Genomic DNA, 23,421 nt, shown 5'->3' with positions numbered 1-23,421 from the left:
AATCAGCCATAATTTCACTTTCACACGCTGAGTGTGTTCACGTGCATATAGGTTTGTGTGTAAAAGAGGAAGGAGGATAAACACACGAAGAAGGTAACACACAGACACAGTCTTCAGTCCAGACCTTTGCCTTACATTGTGTGGCGGTGAAGGAGAGTGATGGGAGCCACCTGGGTGTCATGGAGAGCAACTATCGCTGTCATCATTACTGTACTACAGAACCAAGGTGAGCTGAATCAAATTTATCAATCACATTTATTTCGTGTTTTACTGCAGTGACAGTGTCATTAACGCTTAATTAAACGCTCTGCGACAGGTCTGATCAGTGCCAAACCTCCAGTTCGTACTGGAGTGGAAGGTGATACTTTTGAATTCAAGTGTGACTATCCAGACTTCCAGCAGAACAATTCAAAGTACTTCAGACACATTGATGGTAATGAGTCCTCCAGTCACCTGATACACACAAAAAAGCACAACCAGTGGGCGAGACAAGGGCGCTTCTCCCTCTACGATAACACCACTGCAGCCTACTTCACTGTCCACATGGATAAGCTGACTTCAGATGACAGCGGCATGTACTGCTGCGGCGTGGATGTAAGCCCACTGGATCACATCAGCTGCATAAACCTGAACGTTTCCAAAGGTAACGTAATGTAAACTCAATGGTTGGACATTCATGCTTCATGTTTCATCTACGTTTTCATGACAAAATCAGGGTTTCGGTTGCTTAAAACACATATATGTCATGTTTCATTTTTACTGTTCTGTGTGTTTCCAAAAAAAGGTCATTTTTACTATAAATGAACACCAGGTAGTGTTTCTTTTCCCTTATGTGTTCTGCTTTCGAAGTTTCTGTTCCTATGAAAATGCAAAGGTAAAGTACACAACTGTGAGACAACATCAGAGTAAGTATGAAAGCATTTTCATCATAAATCTGGACCCAAATGGTGTAAAAAAACAGATATTTATTGTCAATCTGTGGCATTGACCTAAATGTAAATTTAATTCATCATTCAATCATAAATATCATTATAGTTTCATAATGAGTTCCTTTAAGCAAAGAGGGGATTTTTCAGCATCAGGTCATGGCTGAAGGCTTCTAAGTGGGCTGGGCATGTTCATGATCTCATTGATTTTAATTAAAGAGTCTGTGAAGACTCTTGTTCCTTCAGGTCATTGCATATATGAGGAGATCAATACATTAACCTTGATTACAGAATTTTCTATGGGTTCCAATCCAAAAACAATGTTGTCTAGTTGCTATCTGAATGTTGAAGCCTCCAAACCTCTTTAAAGAGCAGAAATGAGGCCACTTTAGATATGATTCGATTGATTGTCTCAGACCCTAATGTATATAGATCAGGCTGCTCTCTGATTACATTGTTTAATAACAGGTCTAGTTTTTTAGGAAGTGTAATACGCACTCTTCCTATGGACTCCGCAGTGGAAAGTGACCATATGTTTCCACCTGTATTCATAGCGTGCATACAGTTCTGTGTGTGAGTGAATCATGTCGTTCCTACAGATCTCAACATGACGCTGTTCCTGACTGCAGCGACGTGTGTGGTGGCGATACTGTTTGTGTGTCTGTTTTCCTTCAGCCTTCTGCTAGCTGTGAAGCAGAGACGATCCAGTCCACCCCGCAACAGAGAGGTTCGACCAACACACATACACACACAAACACACTTTCAGCCATGACAACATTGTTTACATCACAAGCTGCCCTTGTGGTATAAAACAGTTGGCAACGCACACTTCCTGTTCTCCTAAGCGAGCAGGTTAGAAGTGCTGTGAACACCCTGGGGTTAGGTTAGGGTTAGATAGTAGAGTAGATTGTGTCGCCATATTGAATGAGCCAGTGCTGCTGAGTCACAGACATGTCTCAAAGGAAGTTGTTTCTGAGTAAATCACATTTAAGTGTAATTTACTCAGGTTATGTGGAATCTGTTTTCACAATTGCGCGACTGAGTAAACTCCGGTTTGGTGTCACATAAAGAGGAAATGACTGCAGCGCACTGTTAACAACCTAACATAAAGCACACAGTCACATATGTGTGTGACATTTCAGTTCTGGGCCTTCATCCGGTGGTTAAAGGGTTAAATGACAAACAAATTAAGAAAAATATCTAAATCTATTAAAGGTTCTCTGTCATTTAACTGTTTGCCATTTCTCTGTATTCCTATTTTGTACACATATACAATGTAAGAGAGTGCTGCTGCAATGTTTTATCTCCATCTACACACCATCTAAAATTTTGAATAGACACATTGGGCTGAAGTATAGTCTCAGTGGTCTGTTAGCATTACCATTTCACTTGATAAATACCATGTCAGCAAGTAACAACAAACATGATCGCTCAGGGAGTGACTCCTGCGCTCTCATTCTGCTCTCCGCACAGGTATCCTCTGACTACGAGACCATGATGCCGGGTATAGGAACTGAACCTAAGCTGCATTGCAGCTGTTCCGCTTTAGACTGCACTGACCTCTCATCTTTATCGCCGCCTCCTCTACCACCAGCTAACCTCTGCCCTCATAGCACATCAAAGCATCGCCATTCTGCTGTCTCTCTGGGCCTTGGTGATTACGTTGATGTGGATGTACCTGGCCACATCTGCCTATATCAGCATCTTGATCTTGGCCAGTTGGAGGGGCATGTCTACTACAGCCTTCATGGGAACAGTGGTCCTAAAAATGCACAGGCTAAAGTGCAGAATAACTGTGGATGTGACAAGATACATTTGAGTTAATTACAAACTTATAGACTTGTAATGTCTCACAAATGTAGTCTACTGTAAATATGCTGTAAATGCTCAAGATTTAGCAAACCTCAATTATTGTTTAGTATGTGTGAAGGAATGAAAGAGTAGAGCTATTCAAACATGTGTGATCGTATGTAAGAATAGTGTGCTGATTTTTTTGGTCTGTTTTTCATCTCAAGCTGTCAGATTACGATGATTATCTTTGCTTTGGCTAAAATAAAATGAAGTGGTGAATACAGGAAGAGGTTATCGCGTTAACTTTTTGCTGCCCTTATGGTTAAGAATATTCTGATACTCATCACATGTTCAGTGTGGGTTTAGAGAGAGGCAGGGGGAAATCAGTTAAAGATGGGAAGTGTGACAACAAGAAACAGGAACCTCCGCCAAAAGCCGACTGGCCATTCTTTTAGAGATAATTACAACGACTTAAAAGACAAGACAACGACAAAAGACAAGTTCTATGAAAGGAGATGGAAAAAATGTCACTCTTTTTGGTCTTGTTTCTACAAGGTACGTATATTAAGATATATCTTCCTCTTTCTGTGTGTTTGTGGCTGTAGTTTCTCAGTTAGACACTGAACTGCATGATGACAGAAAATAAAAGGACAGAGTCAGAAAAAGCAGAACAAAATAGGACAGAACGACAGAAGTCTCAAAATGACATGTTCACAGACAACAGCTCAAATGCATCAGTTAAAAGCCAAACAATGATGTCACTTTTGTTTCTGTCTGTGTGTTCTGTGTAGGATTATTGGGGACTGAATCTATATCAGTAACAGGAGTGGTTGGAAAGGACATCACAATAAGCTGCTCTCACTCCAATGCCTTCTCTAATGTCAAATATTTCTGCAAGGGAGCCTGCAGTGATAACGATATACTGATAATCAGCACTGGCAAGAATCATGATGGAAAATACAGCATCAAAGATAAAGGAAACACATTTTATGTGACCATCCGGCATCTGACAGACACCGATTCAGGACAGTATTGGTGTGGAATAGAAAGAACTGGCCTAGACACATACAATGAAGTACTGATCAGAGTCATAAAAGGTGAGTAGATTCACTGCAGACACTGTTATTCTTGCTCTGTTTCTTTAAATATGGTCAACATTTCACAAGACGATGGTTATTACAGGAAGTTATTGCAACAATGACAAAGCAGGACTGAGACAGTGTGACCACAGAATGTAAACAAGTCCTCTTTCTGCAGGTCCTGATGACTCTAAACATGACTCTTTATTCCCAGGTAAGGCTCTTTATCCCTCGACTAAGTGTCCATCTGAGTGTGTGGAGAACTGTATGTGCGTCTGACACATTTCTGATTATTATCTTTTACAGAGACGCTGGTGTATATCGGAGCAAGTCTTGGTGTGGCCGTGCTGGCTCTGGCGATTGTTGTTCTAATATTCTTCAGATATCGAAAGAGACAGATCAGCAAGTTTTCAGGTATAAAACCAGCTTCTGATGCACATTTATGGCTCCATACATTTGTTGATGCAACAACTGTCTACGTGTCTCCAAACAGACACAGTCTATGCTACACCATGCATTCAGAAACAAGAGGAACGGCGTGTCATCACCACTGGATCAGCCGATGAAGAACGAGACTCAGGCGGCAGCATCAACAGCAGGGTCTACTCGCCACCTGACACGGACAGAGGTCACACAGACGGGATGCACAACAACAATCCATCAGATCCTCCAATCAGACCCGATGATGTCACTTACTGCACCGTTACCTTCAATGACACACGGACCGGCTGCGACTCCACCACACTTCACCCTGCAGACGTTACATACTCACTCAAACACATGTCGACAGATGAAGCAACAGTCTACTCCAACGTCTGAACTCTGTTGTGTTATCAAGTGAAAGGGAAATCTTTTTGCACACTCAATCATGTCTTTCATATGTCCTGACTTTCTGGCTGCTGAGACCACTGAGACCGAAAGATGTAAAGTGATATGAGCAATGAAAGTGGTTTCACGGTGGACAAACCTCACACCCAAAGCTTTGACTTAACATAACCTTTCATGATGATAACATAGAATAGAATAGAATAGAATAGAATAGAATAGAATAGAATAGAATAGAATAGAATAGAATAAATACTTTATTCATCCCAAACTGGGAAATATGAGATTGTTTTGTTACATTTATTTTAAAAAACACAAGGTTGTCTTCTGTGATGGTTGCAACAACAAAAACAACAACAACAACATGACTTATTAATGAGATGTTTCCACTTCTATAGTCTATACTGGATTGAGGCTGCTGTCTGCTGTTTAGGATTCATTCCTGCAGCAGTTTATGCAAATCTTTGCTTGTCAGTAGCCACACATACAGACATTACAGGGAGATGTTTTGTGTTGTTTGTGCAAGTTGCCTCTCAATCCACCTATCATCTCACTTCTCCTGATAAAACTGCACTTGGTTCTGTTTCTGGATGGACTCTGTCACCTGTAACATCCTGCTTATACTTGTTATAACACTTATCTTACAGTATGATTGCAATGAGTGTGTCACATGCTTCTTTTCACTTCTTGTTTTATCTGTCTATCATGCTGATGATGTGTACTACCACCTGTGAAAACTATTTAAGATATGCATGGGTGAAATAAGAGGATGATGTGTTCCTAGTTGTACACAGCTGTTTGAATATCGCATCCTATTCTTGTCATGCAGTGATACCTTATCAACCAGATATAAATAGTGGATATTATAATGTTTGATCCAAGTGCAACACTGTGGACATTGTTTTGTGGAGAATTTCGTCACCGAGAGATGAAGATTTGATAAAATGCAACAGGCAAATTGTCATTCAACTCTGTCCCTCCTCCTCTTCCTCTTCTCCCTTTCACTCTCTCTCTCTCTCTCTCTCTGCATAAAAAGACACATTTCCTCTTTTTTTCCAACACAATGCAAATATTATAACATATGTGCTTGAAAGGAGAAGCTGGCATCAGAAAGGCAGAAGGACATTCATTTGTATTATAAAGCTGTAAAAGGTTTTTAATCTTAATCATGAGGATATTAATAGTGATAGTGATCGTCTGCTTGATGACAGGTAAGTTTATTCCTCTGTACTGAAACTTTTGCTGGAAATGAAATTCATTTTAAATGTGATACAATGAACTCTTACCTTTTTGTTGGCAGCGAGTGTGAGTTTAGGGGCTAAGAAGAAAAATAAATCAGGCAGTAACATTAACTGTAAGTACAACGAAGACTCATGCATCATGTAAACTGCTTTTGTACAGAGACACACAAATATGTTAAAATCAGACATGACTGTGGTACTCAAAGAAGTTATTTTCAAAAAATATTTTGTCGCTTCAAAGCTTTATTCAACTACATACCTCTGCTCCGGCAGGTGAAAATGCTGAGAACCAGGCGGCACGCGTTGAAGGCTCTGTCAGCATCAGCTGCAAATACCCACAAGCAGAAAAAAACAACATCAGATACTTCTGCAGAAAAGATGGAAACCTCAGCTGCACATCAGTTCTCACACAGCAGGACAGGTTTTCTCTGACAGACAATGAACAAAAATCAACCTACACAGTGGTCATTTCTTCACTGGCACAGGAGGATGCTGGGACGTACAGGTGTGCCTTGAAAAGAGTTGATGATAATTCTACTGCATGTTTAAAAGAAATCCACCTCCATGTTTTGGGTGAGTATCAATCTATCTTTATTTTATCCTTGTTTTTATTTACACCACATTATTGTGCGGTGTCCTTTTATTTAGACTGGGATGACATCATACCTACGAAGGCTGACGTTACCTCCGATACTGCAATAATGACATGCAAATATTCTGACAGCAACAAGCAATCTGAAAAAATCCTGTGCAAGGGGGACAAGCCTTTAGAGTGTAAAGAGTTAATACGTACAACAAGACAGGACAAAGATGTCGTCAATGGCCGGTTTAATATCAGAGATAATCAAAGAAAGAAGTACTTCTATGTGTACATCCAAAATCTGACCAGAGCTGACTCTGGAGTGTACTGGTGTGGAGCTGGTGCAGAATACACCAAAATACAGCTCTCTGTGGGTAAGTAATGTAAACATATACAGTCTGAAAATGTGGATGAAGAGATGATATTTCCTTTAACATGTCTGATTAGTTGGTTTAAACAGATCTAAAGAATAATGTATGGATAATTATTATCAACAAGAGATTAATTTATAATATAATATACCCAAGATATGTGGATGGCCGCCCCAAACCCACCTGTCAAATTGATCCTTAATAAATCATATTTATTTGAATTAAAAACAAGTTATTCTTATAAAACAATAATGTTATAAATTATTGTGTTGACCCTGTTTTTAAAGCCTAACTAGTTGTTTTTATGCCAAATTTTGCCGCAGCGAAAGTTAGATGCGGGCTAAAGGGGGTGAAAGCAAAACAGCTGATGGTGTCAGGGGGACTGAAACCCTGGACTCGTGAGTGACGTCCATGCAGCTGAATCAGTCATATGTTTGGATGACGGCAGGCAAAATGAAGATATTTTGCCTGCCGTCATCCAAACATATGACTGATTCAGCTGCATGGACGTCACTCTTTGTTTTGGCTTCACTTCCCAGCTCCAAAAGTTGCTGCTTGTTCGAACACATGCTTTTTGATCGTAAATCACATTGTGTTATATCTTTTGGAGCTAAAATGACTTGAATGAAAGCAAAGAAAAAGTTGTACAAAGGGTTGGAGGGAGTTTCCTCAATTATAAATAGCTTAACTGTGTGTGAGAATATCTTTGACTCTTTAACCCTGTGTGTTTTTTTCACCCTTGCACAGATGAAAAGTATTTAAAAGTTAAGAAAAGAAGCAATAGAGAAGAGGACAAATCAAACCAGCCAACAGTTGGGTACAAGAATGGTCCTGCACAAGGTATGTGCTAACACACAGCTTGTGTTCATATCTGCCTATAACAGATGAAAATCTGAATGTTTCTCCTCTTGTCTCTTGTTAGGACCGATGATTGGTGGTATTGTGGCTGCAGCTGTGTTGTTACTGGTAGCTGTAATTCTGCTAATAATTTTCAGAAGGAAAATCTTCAGGAGAGGAGGTGAGTGAGGGATGAATGTCTGCAAACAGATAATAATAATAATTCTGCTGTTTACATACATTCACACACAAATGTTTTTTGTATCAGCATGCTGTGCTGCAGGGGACTCATCAGAGCAGAAGACAGACACTGGACACAACACAGAGGTGTGTGAGTGTGAGTGTAGTTTGCATAATGACTTCAACAGCTGCATGTATCGCACCGGTTTCCTTCTTTTTTAACTCTCCGTAGGGAGAAAACAATGCAGATCACCAATATGAGGAGATACATCTTCAGCTGCAGCAGCAAGCGAGTGCACCGCTGTCTGTTTACGCCACCGTCAACCCTCCAGCAGACCTAGTCCACTATGCCAGCGTCGATTTCCAGAACAATGCAGACTCTGTTCCTGACACAAACAGAAACGGCTCCTCTGCTGTTAGCGGTGGGCCTCCAGAATCCACTCTCTACTCCACCGTCAGTGCAACACAACCTAAGTGATGTGCTCACAGCTTTAAATGGTGGACTTTGTTGTTTGGTACTTTTTACACTTCACAATTTGGCGAGTTACATCGACTTCATCAACTTTAAAATGTTTGACTCTTTAATAAATATCTGCTTATTGATTATATTGCAGCAGCTGATGGAAAGGAAAAGGGTTTAATGAAATATTATATAGCTTGAAAAACAGAAGAAATAGTTTTGTTTGTTTATTTACAAACATTTATTTATATTATTGGGTCCTTTTCCTCTGTGCCCAACACTTTTCTGGACATTGGCTCAGCGTTAATTGACCTGTTTGAATTTTAATGCATGGGAATGTTTATTCTTTCTGTTTTGATCTGCAGCGCCCTCTTGTGGACAATCTGGTAATCAGCTAGTAATAAAGTGTTGCTCTATCCCTCTGCTTTATGCCATGGATTGCTAATTTCCTGTTAGTCCCTCGGTTCAGTTTAATGTCTCCTGTGCTTGCACTCAGTTTAGAAAACAAGAGGAGTTTCTCTGTATTATTATGAAAATAACAATGTAAATAAATACAATTATCTGTTGTAGTGTTTCTTATTATTATCTGTTATCTTTTTAATAAATGGTGAATATGTCAGTAAATTCCACTGAGATGCAGATGGAATTTTAGGACATAATCTGGAGGCTTCCTGCATGTACTTTAGGTGTATTATAATCCCTGGGAATTACCCCTCTGTCAAAGTGCACCCTGAAAAACTGCTGCATTATAAAATTATTACATGTGTGTCTGCCCCATATACAGTCTGTGGCGCACACTGAAAGACATCCTGGCTGACCAATGACATGCGCAGACTGGCGCTGGAGGCGGAGCCACGATCTCTGGCGGAGGCTGGGTGTCGCCTGACCGGATGATGACAGAAGTTTTCAGTATAATGCAGGGACTTTTATCATGCAATCATCCATTTGTTGCGCTTGTCAATACTTGGAACGCGATCAGGACTATTGACTGTCCGCTTCAGGTGCTTTGCTAAAATAAAGTCGCCGAGCTTGTGAGAGGGTGCACCGCCATCTGGGAACTTTAGTTTTATTGGACGAGCGACCCTTTTGGTGGAATATAAAGCCCACAGGGGTTAAACCGAAGTCCCACCATGGGGAACCGTGGAATGGAAGACCTAATTCCCCTCATCAACAAGCTCCAAGACGCCTTTAGCTCCATCGGCCAGACATGCAACTTGGACCTGCCGCAGATAGCAGTCGTCGGCGGGCAGAGCGCAGGGAAGAGCTCCGTGCTGGAGAATTTCGTTGGGAGGTTGTACCATTTATGTGTAATCTGGGAATAAATTGATACTGTTAATGTCCTTTTTTTGTACTTCTTTGACAGAAATCCGTCACTGTTCAGTACAAACAAACTGCGTTTGCGTAAAAGTCGCCAACTAAGCACTCGGTTACGCGCTGAGTGTGTCGGTGCCTCCCAGTTTGTAACGTTTTTTCAACGGATTCTTTCCATTTTGGAGTTGAGCGATTCACGATCTGTAATTACGCATTTTACGCAGGGAAACAGCTGTTGATTTTGTGACAACAACTGGACGGAAATAGGTTCAAACGTGTTTAAATTTAGAGATTTGAATTATAAACATACAGTTTATGAAAAGGGGCCTGCTGTTTTTTTTCCAGTCAAAGCTTCGTGTCTCTGTCAAACATTTACAAAGGCTCATTTTCCTTAAGATTGCTCGGGTTGTAAATGAAGATATCTTTATAGAGCTTATTACACAGGTCAGGTGAACGTTTTACTGAAAAGGGTGAGGCTGGTGAAGTCATTGTCAGATCAATGAATGATATTATAAGTCTCTGAGGACTCTCTGGTGACTACACAGACACTGTCCATCCTTCACAATGACACACAGCAGGAAACCAACAATATTATCGCCAGTTCTCTGAGCTCTATTTATAAACCTCATAGAAAACACACACATGAGATTTTTGGCAGTACAAAGACGTCAACACACTGCTGGAGACAAATCAGCTCAAAAGGAAAATGAGATGAGAAGAAGCAGCAGTCTAAGACAAATCCACATGAATCCACATGAAGATGGTTTGTAGCACTTTTTGGTGTTTTTAGGGAACATTTTAGAATTTGTTGTCCAAGACATAGAGAATGTTGATTAGGCCGCCATCATGTCTCCTTTTTTTTCTGTCACCTTTTGTCTCCGGGTTCCAAGCAGTGGCTGAGGAAGACAGTGGGGGCATTGATGTGTTAGTGCTGGGGTCATCAGTGATGTCACCAGCTGCACTGTCATGTGTATATGACACACTGGGTACCAGATACCCACAGAAGGGAATGTTGCTGTTTTCATGTTTGTTAATTAGCCTGCTGACATGCAGAGATGTAAGACGAGGGGGGGTTTATCCACTTTAAGTCAGTTGGAGTGGGTTTTAGTTAAAGGTTAGTCAAAGAATTGGGGAGGTTGACAACGTTATTATGTGTTGTTTGTATTGTGTGTAGACCATTCTCACCTAGGTGATTGGATGGAGCACGAGAATGTGTGGCCGGAAAACAGAAGGAACTCGGTTCACTGTGAGGGACAGCTGCTAATTTTTGTGTGTTTGTGTAAGGTTATTATTTTTTTAATGAGTTAATAATGTAATATATGAACAGTCCAAAGGTGTTCATCAAAAGTTCATCAAAAGAGTCCAAAATAGTTTTGTAAAAAATCAGAAAGTCCATATTAAAAACACTCAAGAGTTTATGGTTAATTTTGGGTTGATTGGACTAATTCATTAACCAACAAGTTTTCTTAAGTTTCACCATTTTCACTATTAAATGTCACAACCTTTACAGAAACTTCAAATTTCTTGGAAAGGATGAATCAATTAATTAAATGTTAGTTAAAATGTAGCATGTTGTGATTTCACAAGTGATAGGAACATAGGAGGAAACAGGATGGGGATCACAGTTGTGTAACATCCTGTCTGCTCTGTCAGCAGTGAACAGAGTGTGTGTGTCCATGGTCAGAATACTTAGATCTTTGAGTGTGTGTGTATGTTTTTGGTGGTTTTGTGTGGCCTACATATCTTACGCTAAAACTCAGGCCTCTTGCCACTGACCTGGCAAACACACAGACAGAAAGACAGACATATTCTCATGGCCCGGAGAGATGTGTGATCAGTGACCTGGAACTGATCAGAATTCTATTGAACAGGAGTTTCCATTCTGTTGAACGTGTGTGTGTGTGTGTGTGTGTGTGTGTACTGAGAAGGGGCAACAGAGGGAGATGCGTTTCTTTCTCTTTAAACTATAATGAACAAGGTTGTAAGTCAGTCTCAGGCTGGCATCAATAATGCATGCTCACACTCACACTCACACACACACACACACACACACACTCAGACAGAGGCCTGCATTACAGCTACTTGGTAACAGTTTGATAGGACAATCTCTAAATTTGGAAGCAGATGACACATATTTAGTGTTTTGACATAGATTGAATGCCGATGTGGCTTTTCCTTATCAGGATTCAGTTACTAGAAACAACCGGTCATCAAATAAATAAATCTTCGACCTATACTGATTGTTTACTCATTGTATCTGATGTGTTGCTACGAGTCATATCATCACCCATATGCCTGAAAATATCATTAAACAATGTGTTTGTGTGTCCGTCTCTTCATCAGAGACTTTTTGCCGAGAGGATCTGGCATCGTCACTCGTCGTCCGCTCATCCTGCAGCTGGTTAACAGCAAAGCAGGCAAGTTGTGTACACAAGAGGTAGACATTTGAAAAAAGGTGTTTGCACTTAAATCAGGTTTTTCAAGAAATCCTCAGTTGTGTGTAAAACCTACTGTAGAAAGTCAGTTTGCTTTGGGTCAATGGGTTGCAATAATGTTCTCTAAATCTATATTAGTAGCAGCTTTTTATACTGAATTCAGATTGTTACATTTTTAAAACTCTCTTCTGTAATGTCTCGTTTTCTCCATGCAGAGTATGCAGAGTTCCTGCACTGTAAGGGACGCAAGTTTGTGGACTTTGACGAAGTACGTCTGGAGATTGAAGCAGAGACTGACCGGATCACTGGATCCAACAAGGGCATCTCCCCCATCCCTATTAACCTCCGTGTCTACTCCCCTAACGGTAACACACACACACACAAAGTCAGGCTTCCTGGTTTCAGCCTCACTTGGACTGATTTTTCCTCTTCATTTTGTCAGTCTTGAACCTGACCCTGATTGATCTGCCGGGGATGACCAAAGTGCCTGTGGGCGACCAGCCCCAGGACATCGAGCATCAGATCAGAGACATGCTGCAGCAGTTCATCACCAAGGAGAGCTGCCTGATCCTGGCTGTTACCCCAGCAAACACTGACCTGGCCAACTCGGACGCCCTTAAGATTTCCAAGGAGGTGGACCCTCAGGGTAAGTTCTGTTTTTAGATATATATATTTGATCTAATTTGGTACAAAAGTGATTCATTTTTTGCTGCAGCCATTAGCTTCTTATTTCTACTTATCTCTGCCTCTGTGCAGGAACTGGATCGACAAAATAATTAACAGTTGCATTATTAAAAGACTCTCCTGTCAGCAGAGATATATGAGTAGGATTAGTTGAGATATAATTAAATTTAATTATCTCCAACTTTGGCCTTCTTACATTTAATTCAGGGGATGTTGTTAACCATTTAACTGCACAGGCTAAAAACACTTTCTTGTGTGGATATTGACACATAATATTGTTACCTTTGTCTTCAGGGCTGAGGACCATTGGTGTGATCACTAAGCTGGATCTGATGGATGAGGGGACAGATGCTCGAGACATCCTAGAAAACAAACTGCTGCCACTTCGCAGAGGTAAGATCACCCACGCAGTGCAGTCAGGAAGCATCAAGAGAATGGTGCTACACTGCAGTTCATTAGCTCCAATGGACTACAGGTCCACTCCATTGGATGGAACATGAAAATATCTGTGACATTAAAGACACAGATGAACATTATACATATTGTTTACTGTATATTTGTTACTTTCAGAGGTAATAATGCAGATATTTTATGTTATGTTAATTATGCAATAAAGTTGAACTGAAGCAACCAAGGCCTTCACTATGCTACATAGCTAAGATACAGCTAATATGAGCGGATACAGATTTGCAATAGAATATGTTTAGCATAGCTGGCTAACTGTAGCTGCACCACATAAATCTGCTGTTGGTTTTGATAGCTGCTAAAAATAATTTACATTTACCCAGCTAGCCAAATTTACTTTTGGATAATCTACATATTGTGGCACTCAGGCAGTGGTTTGTTATTTGTTTAGATAATTCAGAATGTAAATTTTTTCTCTAGGTTACATCGGAGTGGTGAACCGCAGTCAAAAGGACATTGATGGAAAGAAAGACATTCGTGTAGCTCTGGCTGCTGAGAGGAAGTTTTTCCTCTCCCATCCTGCATACAGACACATTGCCGAGCGCTTGGGTACACCTCACCTGCAGAAGACCCTCAATCAGGTGAGACACACAACTGATCACCCAGATACACACACACAAAGTGACTTACAGGACATACAATATTTAATCACAACCAATATTTGATCTTTTCACCATTTCTCTCTCCAGCAACTCACCAACCACATCCGCGACACGTTGCCAGGGTTACGCAGTAAGCTGCAAAGCCAGCTGTTGTCACTTGAGAAGGAGGTGGAGGAGTACCGGAACTTCCGTCCTGATGACCCTGCGCGCAAAACCAAAGCATTGCTTCAGTCAGTAGCCTAATAAACAGACATACAAAGAAATGCAAACATAACCAATAACATACACACTATGTCAAATGTATAGGATGGTGCAGCAGTTTGGTGTGGACTTTGAGAAGTGCATAGAGGGGTCTGGAGATCAGGTGGATACTTCCAATTTGTCTGGTGGAGCAAAGATCAACCGTATTTTCCACGAGCGCTTCCCCTTCGAGCTGGTGAAGGTGACCATTGTCACATATTTTCTATATCTATCATTTAATGAGTAGTAAACGATGATCATCTCTGTGTGTTTTGTATTTTTAGAGTACTGATGGAGCAATCTTTACAAATACCGCTGTCACACTGTAGCTTGGTGCCTAAGCTCTTCTGCAGATTGCTCCTCTTGTCTGGCTTCATGTCTTTATTTATGAAATGAATAAATCTTGTGTATCCTAGATGGAGTTTGATGAGAAGGAGTTAAGGAAAGAAATCAGTTATGCCATCAAGAACATCCACGGAGTCAGGCAAGTTCAGCCAGCATGAAAAAAAATCACATGTAGCACTAAAGTGTCTTTGTCTGTGTCCACACTGTCTCCATAGTGTGTGTGTGTTTGTTTTTTGTATGTAACCAGTTTCTATGTATTACCCTCCTTCTGCATGTTGGATGTATGTCTGCTTCCCCTCTGTTTGTTCCCATTCTCCCTCTGCATCTGCCTCCTCATGTGCTTCTTCCACAATCATGTGTCTCCTGCTCCCCGTCTCCATGTCTGTCTTGTCTGTATGTCCTTCAGGACAGGCCTGTTCACCCCAGACCTGGCGTTTGAGGCCATAGTGAAAAAGCAGATCATTAAGCTGAAAGAGCCCTGTTTGAAATGCATCGACCTGGTCATCCAGGAGCTCATCAACACAGTCAGACAGTGCACCAATAAGGTATCACTGCATGGTCTCCTGCCCGACTGCTTCTCCTATGCATAGTTAGTGCTGCCAGGGACTACATTACACCACATTTAAGTTTTTAGGCAACATGTTTCTGCACTTTTTGGGGATTTTTCAGTGTACATATTACAGCCCTTGGTGTAGCTGTGTGTCCTGGCTGCACTGCAGTGCGGTGGAATGGTGCGTTGAGAGGCCGTGTGATCAGAAACAGACGGGCTGTGACATGTTTCTGTACAGGTTCATTTCAAAACAAGCTGCAGGTGTGGTTGGAAGCCAAAGCTTAAATAAGATCGTTTACAGGCATGCAAGGTGCTCTGTGAGGCTTAGGCAACGCTTCAAATGCTAATGTTAGCACATTAACATTTGCTATTAAACACAAACTGGCTAAACGAACTAAACTTCAGATGAAATGGTGGCAAAACACTGATTTTTCAGCCAGCACAAAATTTGCTTAGGTCCACACTGCCATCCCCAGAGTCCTAATTCTAGGCAAAATAAGCTCATAGATAGAACCTGCAGCTTGTTTCTGTTCTGAACATGAAGTAGAGCTAACAAAGCTTCTTTTTTTTCTCCTTTCTCTATCCTCGTTCTTCATTTTTCTTTTTCCAACTGAAACTCTTTGTTTTCCAAACCTTTTCCATCCAACCCTGGCTTTCCTCTTTCTACCAACCACCTTCTTCTCCATCCCCTCCCCTCCCCCATACGCTACACTTCCTCCTCTTTCACTGGAATTTATACCTCCAACTCCCATGATGCCTCACCACAGGACAGGCCTGTTCACCCCAGACTTGGCGTTTGAGGCCATAGTGAAAAAGCAGATCATTAAGCTGAAAGACCCCTGTCTGAAATGTGTCGACCTCGTCGTCACCGAGCTTATCACCCTGATCAGGAAGTGCACTGAAAAGGTAAACAGGAAAACGAGAAAAAAAGAGGTGTTTAAAGGTTCTATATGTAAGAATTTCAATACATTCATTTTTTTCAGCTCACCAGTATTAGCATAGTTTCATGACATTTCTAAACTAGAAGGAATGATGCGAGGCAGATAGTGGCAGCTTAGTGTTGAGGCATAGATCTGACATAAAATAAATTTAAGCACTATAATAAAAAATCTGTGTGCTGGTTTCCATATATGGTGCAAACATGGGTGAGGTGCAGGACAGCAGTGAACTACTGTAGAAATGATGCCCAGGACACTTGGTTCCACTTATAGATCATCAACAGGGTGCCGAGCACAGTTCACCTTATAGCCACAGGGGGCACTATTAACAAGGGTTGTATGATTCTTACATTTAGAACGTTTAACCGAGATACCGATGCTGAAACAAACAAATGCAGAGGGAAGTAAATATTTAATGAACTAACTAGCCACTGTCAGTGTTGTTGATCATTACCCCTAACCGATGCTTAAAGGCTTCATTCAAGCTGCCTCTGACCATGTTGACCTCCAATGACAAATTTCATGTCTGATCCTGGACAACCCCTAAATCCAGCACTGGGATTAGCGATTTAACAAGTCCTTACCCCGCTTCACTCAATACCAAATCAGTCCCCTTTTCACAATTAAAAGATTGTTTTGACGTTTATTTTAATACCTTTTCTGCACCTAATACACGACCCTGTAACTCACCCCCCACCCTCTCCTTCTGACCTTTAACCCAATCTCTTTTCCTGAATTTCTCCTGATTTGTTGAGAGTCACTATGAGCTTGAGATGACATCATTTTTTAATCAAGTGTAACAGAAAAAAATCTCAAGCTGATGGACTCGTCACTGCATGCAACTGCAGTCTGCATGTCTTGACTAATAATCCTGTTTATTTACTGTCAGTGGTTGGGTGTAGCTGATTATGAGGATACACAGAGTGTGTTTACTGTGTTGTGTAAGCCTGCATACAGTAGGTGTGTATCCTGTAATCACTGGCAACAATCTGCAGCGGTGTGTGTGCATGTGTTTTCTTTGTATGTCCACAGCTGGGCTCGTACCCTCGACTGAGAGAAGAGACAGAGAGGATTGTCACCACCTACGTCAGAGAGAGGGACAGCAAGACCAAAGACCAGGTGTGTGTGTGTGTGTGTGTGTGTGTGTGTGTGTGTGTGTACAGTTGTGAGAGAGACAAAAAGAGATGTACCTAACATGTTTTGCCCCTTAGGTGCTGCTGTTGATTGACATTGAGCTCTCCTACATCAACACTAACCATGAAGATTTCATTGGATTTGCCAAGTAAGACGTTCATTAACATCTCTGTCTTGAAAATGTAATCATAATCAATATATTGTAATGTAATCAATTTAATAATTTAGGTTTCTATTAGACATTAGAGGCAGATGTTATGATCAGTCATGTTAGTCAATCTATAATAGACAAAAACATTATGATGTCACAGTAAAGCTGATCTGAAGCTGGCTAGAAATAAATGCCTTCACACCTTGTTGTTGTCAAGGTTAACTGTCGACACGACTCCCAGGATGAACCGGGTTCCTATTAAGCTTCAGGAGGTTGCTGTTGCACCATGTGACACAACACTTATGCTTGTCATAATAGATTTCATTGATTGTTGTGTACAGCATTACATAAGCTTGCAAGTGAACTTGGCTAGTTTAAACCTAACTCATTAGTGCTCTCTGGTGGACAATCTGTGCAAAGACAACACAACATCTATGTTTCTCTGAAGATATACAGAGGAACACCAATTAGTTCATTGACTAATATAGAATAGCATTTATTATTAGAAAAGATTTGATTTTGCTCATATAAAATATTATAATATAGTAATTATTATTGTCGTTATTATTATTATTTTTTTAAGTTCATAAATACATCCCTTTTTAGGCTTCAAAGTAAATAGCATAAAATAATAAGTAGTAGTGTTTGTAGTTTAGCCTCTGAATCCCACAACCAGCAGCCAAAGTGACTGTTGTTTATTTCTGATGGAGCTTGAGTGATGATGAAATATCAACAGTTAGCTTAATATTAATATTTCATGAGAACCCTGTTAATCCTCAGTGCATCTAGGAAGTCCTGATTTAATCTGGACCTTGCGAACGTTTATTTGTTGATGATTTGAAAATGTCACTCCTGCAGTGCCCAGCAAAGAACTGCTGCCAATGCCACCAAGAAGAGAGTGATGCCCAATCAGGTATTCAGACACAGTGTACACTTACTTTAAAGCCCTCACAGTCACTGCGCCTTAAAGGCAGCTGCTTTCTCCAGCTGTTGTTGTTGTTGTTGTTGTTGATGATGTCATCTCAGCCCATCCTGTCAGGGCTACCTTTGTTGCTACACATTTTCATGCTCTTGTCTGTGCCCCTCTTGTCTTTTCCCTTTATTTCCATTTCCTCTTTTTCCTCCTCTGTTTCTGCTGTTAAAGGCCCAAGGAGAAATTCTTGTAAGTATTATGGCCCACCCTCCCTCATCCTCCCTCACCCCATCTGTGTCTGTTACTTCCTCTTTGAGTGGGTGGGGGAGTCAACGGTCATTCCGACCATGTCGAGAATATGCACACCGTGCTCCTTGTTCAAGAAGAGGGAAGTGAGAGGTGCCTTGATGAATTTACAGTGAGAACTGTAAAGTTACTGCTTTAAGAGAAGTGAGCTCACAGCTTCCCTTTAAAGGTTCGCTGTCATTTTTGGTTATAGAGGATGTCAGCATGCGTTTGTTTTGACAGCATGGTCTGGATGGGATTTACACAAACTCAAATTCAGCTTCAGCATGAATAAACCAAGAGTAGCAGTGTGATACACACGCTGTCATATCATTAAATGAAAGTGAGGCAATTACAGTATAAAACAACTGCTTTTAATTGCTATATTACTATATATAGTGACATATATATATATATATATATATATATGTCACTATATATAGTGCCAGCAATTAAAAGCAGTTGTTTTATACTGTTTTATACTATATATAGTGACATATATATATATACTATAACAAGTCTAGCAGTTCACCCTTCAGTAGACTGCTCCAAACAGCCTCCCTCTCTCAGAGGCCTCAGAGGTCATCTTATTAGCAGAACAGACTTTTCAGACAGAAAATTTTGGGACACTGTCTGTCTTGATTCATCTGTGGTTTCAAATGGGTCCACGTCTTATCTGCCTCTGAAAAATCTCTTGTGATCCACATCAAAAATGGCAGGTTGCCAGGTTGGCTTGTGCCAAATCTCCTTCTTATCAAGGAGCTTCAGGTCCCAGCATGCTATCTTGCTGTTGTTGTTGTTTAGAGTTTGTTTTGGACAGGAGCATGGACACATTCTTTGGGAGAAACCAAGCTCCGCCACGCTTTACTGTCAAGATCATGTCACTGATCTCGTCTGTGGTTCTCTGAGTGAACGGTGTGTCATGTTTAAATAAAACTATATCAATCGCCCATTCAATTTATCATAAATAATGATTGAACAAAGGCCAAGTGTAGATACTGGTTTCCTAGGTTACACCATCCAGATTAGAGTGTTACACATGTCTGCTTATTGTCCCTGTGTGTCCCTTTGTCTTATTGTCCCTCAGTCTGACAGAGAGTGGGATGCAGAGAAGGTGAATTTTCACTGGAACCTTTCAGCGTTTGTTTTTACTTGTGTTGTGTATTTTAATAGATGCTCTTCTTTTAATGAGGAAGACACCTGTGTGACTGCTGTGCTGATTTTTCATGTGGCGGTGCTGTTTCTTTTAACATGGCTATTTGCCGATGTTTCTATTTGTTGTAATGCTTTGTTGTAATGTGTGCTTACTGTTTATCACCTGTTCTCGTCGGGTGCGTAGTGTAGTTACCTGTTGTTACTGTTGTGTGCAGGTCATTCGTAGAGGCTGGCTCACCATCAACATCAGCATTATGAAGGGAGGCTCTAAGGACTACTGGTTCGTCCTGACGGCTGAGTCTCTCTCCTGGTACAAAGACGAGGAGGTAAGTGCACACATTACATGAGAAGTTGCTGAATTGTTGACAGTAAGCTGGTGATTTGTTTATCACGGTGTCTTTTATCAGGAAAAAGAGAAGAAGTACATGCTGCCACTTGACAACCTGAAACTGAGAGATGTAGAAAAGGGCTTCATGTCCAGTAAACACGTCTTCGCTATCTTCAATACTGAACAAAGGTGGGGAAGCATTGGAGAGGTGTAATACCAACATTGTACACAGTGCTTTTGACTAATTTCTCATAAATGATGCTTTTATGGTGTTTGTTAATTTGTGGTTTCTGAATGTGTGCTTTACAGGAATGTGTACAAAGACTTGCGTCAGATTGAGCTGGCATGTGACACTCAGGAGGATGTTGACAGCTGGAAGGCCTCCTTCCTGAGGGCTGGGGTTTACCCAGAGAAAGACCAGGTACACAAGCACACGTTAACATCACTACTATTATTCTTACTTCCTAATAAATAAAAAGTCTCCATGATTTGGAGAACAGAAATCCATACTAATCCACATTCAAATTCTACTGTACCACTAATCCAGGAAGTGAACAGAATTACAGTACCCAGGTGGCTGTTTATCTACCATGCTAGAATTTAATGGCTATTTGCTTCATTTTAAACTTGAAGCACTTGAAGTGCAGCACACAGACAGAAACCCAAAACCAGATTCCTTATTTGTTAAATATTAAACGCCGTCTGTCTCTTCCTGTCTCTGACCTCCAGCCTGAGAACGAAGACACAATAAACCAGAGTGACACAGTGTCCATGGACCCGCAGCTGGAGCGACAGGTGGAGACCATCCGCAACCTCGTGGACTCGTACATCAGCATTGTCAACAAGTCCATCAGAGACCTCATGCCCAAGACCATTATGCACCTCATGATCAACAGCGTATGTCCTCTGCTTTGTGCATCTGTTTTAGTTTCCTCATTGAAATTGTCAGACGATGCAGCTTCATTTTTTTTTTTTTTACTCTTTTAGCTTCTTTCAACTCACTCACACTCGTTTTCTCCCTTCCACTTAAAGGCTAAAGACTTCATCCACTCTGAGCTGCTGGCCTACCTATACTCAGCTGGGGATCAGGGCAGCATGATGGAGGAGTCAGCCGAGCAGGCCCAAAGGAGAGATGAGATGCTGAGGATGTACCACGCTCTGAAAGAGGCTCTGGTCCTCATTGGGGACATCAGCACCACCACTGTCTCCATTCCAGTGCCCCCGCCAGTCGATGACACTTGGATTAGCAAAGAGCCAAGGTAACCACTATTAAAAAAACAATGGAAATGCATTAACAGACCTTGACATAGAGGTGTTTTAAAAGACATAAGTAAGTGCTGAATATAGAAAATGTTACTTTTCAGCATTTCATTGCATTATTGCCTCATGCTCACTGCTTAAACGATCAGCTGATGTGATTACTCAGAATATCCAGCAGAGGTCCTTCTTTAGCTGTTATTTATTTCTGTTACGCTTTCTGTTACGCTTCTGGACAACCTCTTGTTAGTGATACTTTGCCAAGTAAACAGTGCTTTCACATCATCATCATCATATGATTACACAGAAAGAGAACCCTTATTAATTTTTCTGTTTTCTGTCTCAGTCCTCCCCCAGCATCTCGTCCTGCCTCGGCAACAGCACCCGCTCCCAACCGACCCCCAGCCGTGAGGGGACCTACCCCAGGTCCACCGCCCCCTCTCAACCCCTCACCAGCATTCGGAGCACCGCCCGTGCCTTCCCGACCTGGCCCTCCGTCGGCCCAAACGGCTTACGCAGGCGATCCGAATTCCGTGCCTCTTGTCCCATCAAGGCCGGCCCGTGTTCCTCCAGCGCTGCCTCCAGGGATTCCAAGGTAAAACACAATTTTTGTGTGGGGTATCGGTGAATATCAATCGAGATTGCTGGTTGTGGGTTGTCTGTATGTTCTTTCTTTTGGTGGTTTTGGGAAACATTTGTGCATGACGATCTGATGATATTTTTCCTTGCATGTTTTTTCTCCCCCTCCCTCTCCTCCTCTCTCCTACATGCAGCAGAAGACCCCCAGCTGCTCCCAACCGACCCACTGTCATACGTACTTCAGAGCCCTCCCTGCTTGATTAGAAACATCTTTCTTTTTCTGGTCATATACTCCTTTGTTTACACTTCATCCAAGCAGAAATAGTCACTAAAACCTTCCTGTCACTACAGACTCTTATAACTGGTAATCTGATGCTGTTTCAGTCTGTGCATTTCAGCAGAATTTTGTATGTAATCGTGACGTAGGTAGATTTTTTTTTAACAAATACAAGACAACATTTTTTGCTTCCAGTGTAATGAAAAGGGATACATTTGATCATTTTTGTGACTTAAAGGTTCATCTTTATTTCATTTGTCTTGAACTTTTATATTGTGGTAAGGAAGAGGAACTTTTAGACATATTTTTTCTAATGTTGCTAATGTTTTGTCAGTAGTTTTACACACTAAGCACCTCAATTAAGTAAGTAATCAGCACTTTTTGATAAAGTCATTTTTCTCTCGGCAATGAGCTGAAAATCAAACATTCGTTCGGACTGCTGGTCTTTTTACATTTCTAGATTGTGGTGGTTTGACTGCATCACTGCACAGGTGGTATAGGGTATGTGTCATTGTTACGGCTCAACTAAGTAGGACACCATTAACGTTTACATCCATTCACACTGTGACGAGCATGAGCCTGTCGTCATGGGTAGGTGCACACTGCTTTCTGTGTGGTGACACAGTGGTTGGGTGCAGTTTGGTTAAAAAATCTGTTTCCTTCCAGAGAAACTGGGTATCAATTTCTTGAAAGACACACTACTATCGTTATCTCCAGCTCTCTGCAGCTCACACCAAATCACTCCAAATTGATAAACAGCACAACAGGCAATGGGAAAAAAAATATTCCTTTTTTTGATTTAGGCATGAATTTTCCATTTATCAGCTTCAGCTAGGCTTATTAAAATTAAACTGACCGATGAAACGTGTCTGCTTCAATATTACTTTTTTCCAAGTATATTATAGCTTAGGTGTATTAGTTACTTTTCTGAACCAAGAAACAAAGAAGGGGGAGACTGCTGCAGCAGTGGGAAGCCTTCTGGTGTTAATGCTGATAATTATACAGTAGCTTGAGGTAAGAGCAACCAGTCATACATCATCTCCCGCACACTGCTCATCCACGGTGGAAAAGTATTTTTTAATTACGTCATAAGAAGCCATAATGACAAACAATATGTAAGACATGTGGCCTCTCTTTCATGAAGTGAATAAATGAGTAGAAAAAACAGTATGATGGCTGATGGTGCTTCTTTTTCTTGCTTTGTTTCTTCTCTGAAAGCTTTCTTTGATTTCCAAACAATAAACATGCTTCCTGTTGCTCTGATATTAGCATATGACTTCATGCTGACACATTTTGATTTGCATGCCAGTAAATGTGAGACAGCTGAGCTGAGCAGAACAGAAACATCTTACTTTCCTGGCAACATCTTCTTTCCTCGCTATAATGGGGCTGTGGGTCACCATGGTAACTATGGTTACCAAGGGCAATGCACTGTAAAAAAATAATGTTACTAGTTGCTTCTGGGTAAGGGGATAACAGGTG

At 41.1% G+C, this 23,421-nt stretch overlaps 3 protein-coding genes across 6 annotated transcripts; all 3 read left to right on the top strand.

Moving 5' to 3' along the window:
- The first annotated feature begins 92 nt into the window (after positions 1-92).
- LOC114450073 (uncharacterized) lies at positions 93-2,750 on the top strand. The gene is made up of 4 exons (XM_028428020.1): positions 93-226; positions 317-643; positions 1,526-1,653; positions 2,400-2,750. The coding sequence occupies exons 1-4, from the start codon at positions 160-162 to the stop codon at positions 2,748-2,750; spliced, it is 873 nt and encodes a 290-aa protein (XP_028283821.1). The 5' UTR covers positions 93-159.
- Positions 2,751-3,100: 350 nt separating this feature from the next.
- On the top strand, positions 3,101-8,308 carry LOC114449984 (uncharacterized). The gene is made up of 14 exons (XM_028427905.1): positions 3,101-3,272; positions 3,509-3,814; positions 3,975-4,010; positions 4,103-4,210; positions 4,290-4,609; positions 5,269-5,282; positions 5,765-5,832; positions 5,922-5,975; positions 6,136-6,435; positions 6,511-6,816; positions 7,561-7,653; positions 7,736-7,831; positions 7,919-7,977; positions 8,063-8,308. Exons 1-14 carry the CDS (start codon positions 3,233-3,235, stop codon positions 8,306-8,308), a joined length of 2,046 nt encoding a protein of 681 aa, XP_028283706.1. The 5' UTR covers positions 3,101-3,232.
- Positions 8,309-9,149: 841 nt separating this feature from the next.
- On the top strand, positions 9,150-23,109 carry dnm2b (dynamin 2b). Of its 4 annotated transcripts, none has more exons than XM_028400931.1 (20): positions 9,150-9,581; positions 11,945-12,018; positions 12,252-12,401; positions 12,479-12,682; positions 13,015-13,113; positions 13,606-13,766; positions 13,875-14,017; positions 14,094-14,229; positions 14,444-14,511; positions 14,779-14,917; positions 16,893-16,979; positions 17,072-17,142; positions 18,004-18,058; positions 19,714-19,824; positions 19,906-20,015; positions 20,136-20,247; positions 20,556-20,723; positions 20,859-21,085; positions 21,430-21,678; positions 21,860-23,109. In XM_028400931.1, the coding sequence occupies exons 1-20, from the start codon at positions 9,421-9,423 to the stop codon at positions 21,924-21,926; spliced, it is 2,592 nt and encodes an 863-aa protein (XP_028256732.1). In that variant the 5' UTR covers positions 9,150-9,420; the 3' UTR covers positions 21,927-23,109. The 4 variants fall into 4 exon arrangements, with proteins under 4 accessions (XP_028256732.1, XP_028256718.1, XP_028256725.1 ...); XM_028400917.1 differs by lacking the exon at positions 14,779-14,917 and adding an exon at positions 15,690-15,828 and having other exon boundaries at positions 21,857-21,926; XM_028400924.1 differs by lacking the exon at positions 14,779-14,917 and adding an exon at positions 15,690-15,828 and having other exon boundaries at positions 9,421-9,581; positions 21,860-21,926.
- Positions 23,110-23,421: the final 312 nt, after the last annotated feature.

This window comes from Parambassis ranga, chromosome 1 (genome assembly GCF_900634625.1).
Source record: "Parambassis ranga chromosome 1, fParRan2.1, whole genome shotgun sequence".
Lineage (NCBI taxonomy): Eukaryota > Metazoa > Chordata > Actinopteri > Ambassidae > Parambassis > Parambassis ranga.
This window is presented reverse-complemented; position numbering and strand designations above follow the sequence as displayed.